At 46.1% G+C, this 7776-nt stretch overlaps 1 protein-coding gene across 1 annotated transcript in view; it reads right to left on the bottom strand.

Annotated features, from left to right (window-relative positions):
* Nucleotides 1-63: 63 nt before the first annotated feature.
* The window catches only part of OPA3 (outer mitochondrial membrane lipid metabolism regulator OPA3), a 58889-nt gene continuing 51176 nt past the window's right edge, over nucleotides 64-7776 (bottom strand). The window contains exon 2 of the mRNA XM_081515693.1: nucleotides 64-1374. Coding sequence (XP_081371819.1) covers nucleotides 941-1374 — 434 coding nt within the window. The 3' untranslated portion in view covers nucleotides 64-940. The remainder of the gene's footprint in view (nucleotides 1375-7776) is intronic.

Below are 7776 nucleotides of genomic sequence, written 5' to 3'. Positions count from 1 at the left end.
AGTGAGCCTTGTACCCATTTGGCAGATGTACATCATGGTTTTCAAGACACTTTCTTAAGATGATTTTTTTTCCCCCAGAGCTCCTTTAATTATTACAATATTTACAGTCTTAAAAATAAAAAATAGAATTCAGGAATCAGAGGTCATACACACCCCCTTCAGTGGTTCATTGGGTGGGCAGGGTGTAGGTGAGGTAGGTAACTCCCTGGTGGAATTATTCCATTCTGTTGGAGGTAGGGAACTTCAGGGCTGAGGGATAGGTGGTCCCACTGGTGGAAGACTTTGCATGAAGGTGGGGGGTGGTAACTGAGTGTCCAGTTCAAAGGCAGGAAGTAAGGGGGAATCCCTTACTCTGAAGAGCAGACTGGGATGGTGGAAAGGGTGGAGGTGGGGAGATCCACTTGAAGAGGGGAGGACCCCAGTCAGGGTACCAACGGTGGATTAAATACAGGAGACACAGTGCCTCACAAGAGCTAATGCATGCCAAGATCCATCCTATTCCCAACCCCCTAAAAGAGTGAGGTAGATGGAAGGTCATGGGGTCAGGAAGTCCATCGGAGGTTTCTATATTTCCACTACAATGTTCTGTGCCAGTGAAGGGGGGAAAGGTAGATGGGGGTCCCAGGAAGAGGACCACTCCTCAGGTGGGTTGAGATGTGAGTGATAAAATGAGAGATGGTGTAGTGGTGGGTGGGTGGGGTACAAGGGAAGACACCGATTCTCCATTCCCAAGGGTGGGGGGTTGGGCTGGAACGTTCACCAGTGGACGGGGGAGTCCCAGTAGAAGGTACCCCTCACCGGGCAGGTTAGTAGGGAGGTGACCAGAAGCCTGGTTGGATCAACCCCTGTCAAGGACTCCGACTGCCCCTAAAGGGGCCTGGTGCTATTAGCTGGGCCGGTTCAGGGAGGGATAGTGCAGACAGACATGGCAGCCCAGACATCAGTCTTGTCCGAGACCTGGGTCTGGCGGCCCCTCATCCTCTGGTGTGGGCTCTGCCTGGGGCGCTGGCTGCAGGTCCTGGACGCAGAGCTGGGCGCGCACCTCTTGCATCTGCACCTGCAGCTCCTCCAGGGCGCCCTTTGGCGGCGCCGCCTGCACCTGCGCTTGCAGGGCCTCCAGCACCAGCGCCAGGTTGTCCACCTGGTCCCGCATCGCGTCCCAGGCGGCGAGCTGCTCCTCCTCCTTGCGACGCTGTTGCGTCTTTTGTCGCGAGTACTCCAGCACCAGGCAGCCGCAGGCCACAACGAAGATGGTGGCCTCGCCCAGCAGCTCGGCGCCCAGCTCAGCGGCCGCCTCCTCGTTCAGCGGCTTTATGGTTTCAGCATTGAAGCCCATGAGGCGCATCTTGGCCCGCATCTCGACCCAGTGGTACACTGCAGGGGAAGAGAAGGATCGGGGATCTTGGCTGGGACCGCAAGCCCTGCCCCTCAACGCTTGGTGTCCCTGTCGGAGCAATGGGAACGCAGTGGCCAGAATCGCTAGCGCTAGTGGGAAATGGGCACCTTAACCAAGACCGGGGCCAGGCCTCGCAGTTACCTGGCCAGAAGTAGCCTTGAGGGCATATGTTGAAAATGTCCAGAAGGTTCTGGTGAACTACTGCAGATGAGAATTGCTGCCCTGGAGGGGAGGTCCAGGGTGTGGGGCCGCATCTCTAGGGGGAGGTGAGTGGTCACAAGTCCAGGGTAGGTGTAAACCTTGCTCCTGCCCCACCCCTCAACCCACCAGCCAGGCTCCTTCCCTCTCCCCAAAGGTGGAGCTGATGGTGATGCACTCCGTCCTGAAGTGAGTTCACTATGGGGTTTGGGGCTTCGTATGGAGCTCAGGGCTGGGGCTCCTGCTCTAATGCCAACTTCTTCCTTATCTGATCACTTTTGTGAACAAGAGTTATCACCATTGTCCTCGTTTGTCAATGCAAGAGTGGCCTAGAGTTGATATTTAAGCCTGAATCCCTGCAGTAATAATTAATATTCATCCATTGATACAAGAACTGATGGGAAAAATAAGGTTCCTTGGGCTGATTAAGGGATGAATTTCTGAAAACATTTATACTTGACCCTTTCCAACCATCCTCCACAGCGATCAGGCTGACCTAATAAGTTTTTTGTTGTTTTTTTTCCTTTAAGTTAGAAGAATATGCACATGGGGTGGAATCATTTAGATTACACAGAAATGGGTAAATTGCAAGACCAAAGTCCATCTTTCCACATCCAGTTTTGGTCCTCCTAGTCCTCAAAGGTTAACCACCTTTTTTTTCTTTTTTTTTTTTGGTCACACTCTGAGACTTGCGGGATCTCAGTTTCCTGACCAGGCATTGAACCCCGGCCACGTCAACAGGAAAGCATGGAATCCTAATCATCTGACCACCAGGGAACTCCAAAAGTTGACCGCTTTTGATCTTTTTCTGTTAACATTTGTTAAGCAAAACATGGTAAGGACTAGCCATAAAGAAAAAGTTTGACACACTGGAATGCTCTGAAATTACAAACTTTCATTCCTCAAAAGACCCCAGAGGGCAATTCCCTAGCAATCTAGTAGTTAAGACTCCAGGCATCCAATGCCTCCGGTCCTGGTCTGATCCCTGGTGGGGGAACTAAGATTCTACATGCTGACCTAATGTGACCAAAAAAGAAAACAAGGGGGAAAAAAAAGACACCAGCAAGAGAAAGAAAAGGCAAGTTCCAGACTGGGAGAAGTCATTTGCAACACACCTATCTGAAAAAAAACTCAGATTCAGGATATGCAAAGACCTCCTGGGGATCTAAGCAGATGTCAGACCAGTCAGTAGAGAAAGACTTGAATCACCTAAGAGGAGAAGAACTAAATGACCACTCTGTGTGTGTGTGTCTGTGTGTCTGTGTGTGTGTGTGTCTCAGTCATATCTGACTCTTTGAGACCCCATGGACTGTATTCCGCCAAGCTCCTCTGTCCCTGGGATTTCCCAGGCAGAATACTGGAGTGGGTTGCCATTCCCTTCTCCAGGGAATCTTCCTGACCCAGGGATCGAAGCCGGGTCTCTTGCATTGCAGGCAGATTCTTTACCATATGAGCCACTAGGGAAGCCCACTAGACACATTAAAAAAAAAATGCTGACCTCTATTACACATCAGTTCAGTTCAGTTCAGTCGCTCAGTCGTGTCCGACTCTTTGCGACCCCATGAATTGCAGCACTCCAGGCCTCTCTGTCCATCCCCAACTCCCGGAGTCTACCCAAACCCATGTCCATCAAGTTGGTGATGCCATCCAACCATCTCATCCTCTGTCATCCCCTTCTGCTCCCGCCCCCAATCCTACCCAGCATTAGGGTCTTTTCCAATGAGTCAACACTTCGCATGAGGTGGCCAAAGTATTGGAGTTTCAGCTTCAACATCAGACCTACCAATGAACACCCAGGATTGATCTCTTTTAGGATGGATTGATTGGATCTCCTTGCAGTCCAAGGGACTCTCAAGAGTCTTCTCCAACACCACAGTTCAAAAGCATCAATTCTGCGGTGCTCAGCTTTCTCCACCGTCCAACTCTCACATCCATACATGACCACTGGAAAAACCATAGCTTTGACTAGATGGACTTTTGTTGGCAAAGTAATGTCTCTGCTTTTAAATATGCTATCTAGGTTGGCCATAACCTTCCTTCCAAGGAGTAAGCGTCTTTTAATTTCATGGCTGCAGTCACCATCAGCAGTGATTCTGGAGCCCAAAAAAATAAAGTCTGACACTGTTTCCACTGTTTCCCCATCTATTTCCCATGAAGTGATGGGACCAGATGCCATGATCTTAGTTTTCTGAACGTTGAGCCTTAGGCCAACTTTTTCACTCTCCTCTTTCACCTTCATCAAGAGGCTCTTTAGTTCTTCTTCACTTTCTGCCATAAGGGTGGTGTCATCCGCATATCTGAGGTCATTGATATTTCTCCCGGCAATCTTGATTCCAGCTTGTGTTTCTTCCAGCCCAGCGTTTCTCATGATGTACTCTGCATATAAGTTAAATAAGCAGGGTGACAATATACAGCCTTGACGTACTCCTTTTCCTATTTGGAACCAGTCTGTTGTTCCATGTCCAGTTCGAACTGTTGCTTCCTGACCTGCATACAGGTTTCTCAAGAGACAGGTCAGATGGTCTGATATTCCCATCTCTTTCAGAATTTTCCACAGTTTATTGTGATCCACACAGTCAAAGGCTTTGGCATAGTCAATAAAGCAGAAATAGATGTTTTTCTGGAACTCTCTTGCTTTTTTGATGATCCAGCGGATATTGGCAATTTGATCTCTGATTGGCAATTTGATTACACATCAGGAAAATACTAATTAAAATCACAAAGAGAAAGCACTATACACCCACCAGAATAGCTGAAATGAAAACACCACACATCCTGAAGTGAAGTGAAAGTCGCTCAGTTGTGTCCAACTCTTTGGGACCCCATGGACAATATTCTGGAGTGGGTAGCCTTTCCCTTCTCCAGGGGATCTTCCCAACCCAGGGATCAAACCCAGATCTCCCACATTGCAAGCAGATTCTTTACCAGCTGAACCACAAGGGAAGCCCAAGAATACTGGAGTATGTAGCCTATCCCTTCTCCAGCGGATCTTTCCGACCCAGGAATCGAATTGGGGTCTCCTGCATTGCAGGTGGATTCTTTACCAACTGAGCTATGAGGGAAGCCTGTTTCTACACATACTAAGTGCTGCCAAAGACAAACTGCATTCAGACTCGGAGGAAGTCACTGAGGACACCCACCCACTCCGGCAGCTGGTTGGCAGTGACTACTAAATTTAGCATCCAATCCTGATAAACCAGCAATTCTGCTCCTGGGTGGACACCCACAAAAACCTGTCACATGTTCTCCGAAAGACATGTCCTTGCATGTTCATCTCAGCGCTATGAATAAAGGACCCAAGACAACTTGAATGCCCACCCATAGCAGGATTGGTGATAAAAAAAAAATGTACACAGTGAAACACTCAAGACCGTGAGAACAAGTGAACCACGACAACATACAGCAAACTGAATTGTGTCGAGTGAAAGAGGCCACACAAGCGTACATTGTTGTGTGATTTCGTTTATGTAACATCCCCCAAGAGGCAACCTCAACCCACGGAGTTACAAGTCAGGATAGTGGTTACCCTTGGCGGGCTTAGTGACTGGAAGGGGGACATGGTAGGCTTTCTAGGGGGCTGGTTATGTTCTGTTTCCTATTCTTTCTGTGAGTTTATTAAACTGTACACTTGGGATTTGTACCCTTTGCTTTAGGTACATTATAATCCAGTTAAAATTTTTCATAACCCAAATGAACTGGTCTTGTCTAGCCACCTTCCCGGTCTCTCCCAAGTGAGTTTCAGTTGCAGCATCTGGAGAGGCCCGGAGAAACGCCACTGTCCAGCGCCCTGCCCTTCATCAGTCCGTTCCTCCCGTTGCCTGTGGGCAATCAGACTTGGCCTTGGCCACCTGTCAGATGAGCCTGAGATGAGACTGAGTTCAAGGTGCCTTGACTGCCTATTTAATCCTCTTCCAGTTGGGCAATTGTACGGGCCCCTCCCAAGAGGAATCCCAGTCTTATGATGTCCTCCTTGCTTCTGCCTGCGTGCAGGGAGCAGGAAGAAGGGTTGTGATGGAACCATGAATTCTTTACTCTCCCTGAGGTCTATTAGAAGGCAAAATGGATTCAGAACCCAGGCCTGAGAAATTCCAGTCCCCCACTCAAAATGGGAGGGGAAGGGGCATGACTATGGCTTGTGTTAAAGGGACTCAAAGGCACATTCCTTTCTCTCTCTCTCTCTTTTTTAACGTTTGTAATTTTATTATTTTTTTTCAAACTTTAAACTTTTTGTTTTGTATTGGGGCATAGCTGATTAACAATGGTGTGATAGTTCCAGGTGAACAGCTAAGGGACTCAGCCATACATGGATACACATGTATCCATTCTCCCCCATACCCACCTCCTATCCAGGCTAGCACAAAACATTAAGTAGAGTTCCCTGCGCTATACAGTAGGTCTGTGTTGGTTATCCATTTTGAATATAGCAGAAGACACATTCCTTTCTTGTTTAAAAAACAAAATTTGTTGAGCAGTTAAGACAGGTTTTTTTTGGGCCAAGCAGCATGTGGGATCTTAGTTCCCCGACCAGGGATCTAAAATGCGTCCCCTGCACTGGAAACACAGAGTCTTAACCACTGGGTCACCTGGGAAGTCCTCAAGAGAGTCTTTATAATATAATTTTATTATATGATTTGAACCACAAGTTTTAAAAATATTCAAATTCCACAAGTCAATTACCTCCACAAATCTAGACAGTTCCTTAAAGGTAAAGACTCTAAAGGGAATCTCAGCCTGAAATTGAGGAGGATTTTATGTCACCATCTATAAACGCACGGAGAAGGCAATGGCAACCCACTCCAGTACTCTTGCCTATAAATGCAGCTATGGTTATAAAGCACAGTAGTTAAAATGAAACAAAAAATGGTGAAATCACTCACATTTGCTTCCCTAGCAGTGACTTATATTCCCAGGCATATTTTTGCCAACTTACCGATACTTCAGAGTTATTTCACTACTAATAAATAAATCTCATGATTTGCAAAGGAGCTTTATATATTTCAACACACAAGAATCTCCCAAACATAATACAGAGAGAAGAAACCCAAGTTCCAATAGATACAAACAGTGTAATAAAAGCAAGAATGTGCACTGACTGTGGACACACATATGTTTAGGAAAAGTAAAATCTCACATGGAATAATACTCAGCAACTTCAGGACAGATGACGGAGGAAGGAGGGAGAAAAGAGCTGAGGCTTTTTAACTTTATCTCCTAAAAAAGGGGAAAAAACCCAAAGCAAGTAGGGCAAAATGTTAATCTCTATTAATTCTAAGTGGTAGGTACATGGGTGTTTGTTACATTATTTTCTCTATGACTGCAATATGTAACAGTTAAAAGTAAAAGATTACAGACTTCCCTGGTGGTCCAGTGGCTAAGACTCTGAGCTCCCAGTGCAAGGGCTACGGTTCGACCCCTGGTCAGGGAACTAGAGCCCGCATGCCGCAACTAAGACCTGCTGTGGCCAAATCAATAAATAAAAATATATTAAAAGTAAAAGATTATTTCAAAAAAATAACAATTATATATATATATTTGCCATTTGGGGGCAGGGGAAGAGATTTTGATGAATGCATGATGATAGAAATCAGATCACTGGTTCCCTGAGGGCAGGGGTGGCCAGGGGGATGGACTAAAAAAAAAACACAAGGAAATCTGGAGGATGATGGAAATATTTTTAACGGTGGTGATTTCATGGCAAATACCCATCATAAAACCCATCACAGTGAACACTTAAAATAAGCACAGTTTATTGCATGTAAGTTATACCTCAAAAATGTTGTTAAATAAAAAAGGAATTTTACATTTTATACGATTATGAAAGTGAGAAGGCAAGCCATAGACTGGGAGAAAATATTTGCAAATCATGTATTTGATGAAGGACTTGTTCCAGAACACATAACAGGCTCTTAAAACTCAACAACAGGAAGATAAATAATCCAGTTAAAATGGGGGAAAGATTTGAACAGACACTTCACCAAACATGATATGCAAACTGTTAATAAGCAAGTGAAAAGATGCTCAATACATTAGTCAGCAGAGAAATACAAATCAAACCCACATGAGATTCCATTTCTCACACACTTTGTTGTTGTTCAGTCACTTAGTCGTGTCTGACTCTTTGTGACTCTGGACTGCAGCACGTCAGGCTTCCCTGTCCTTCACCATCTCCAGGAGTTTGCTCA

The sequence above is a fragment of the Giraffa tippelskirchi genome, chromosome 7, assembly GCF_054371585.1.
Source record: "Giraffa tippelskirchi isolate mGirTip1 chromosome 7, T2T-mGirTip1v1.2.pri, whole genome shotgun sequence".
NCBI classification, from domain to species: domain Eukaryota; kingdom Metazoa; phylum Chordata; class Mammalia; order Artiodactyla; family Giraffidae; genus Giraffa; species Giraffa tippelskirchi.
This window is presented reverse-complemented; position numbering and strand designations above follow the sequence as displayed.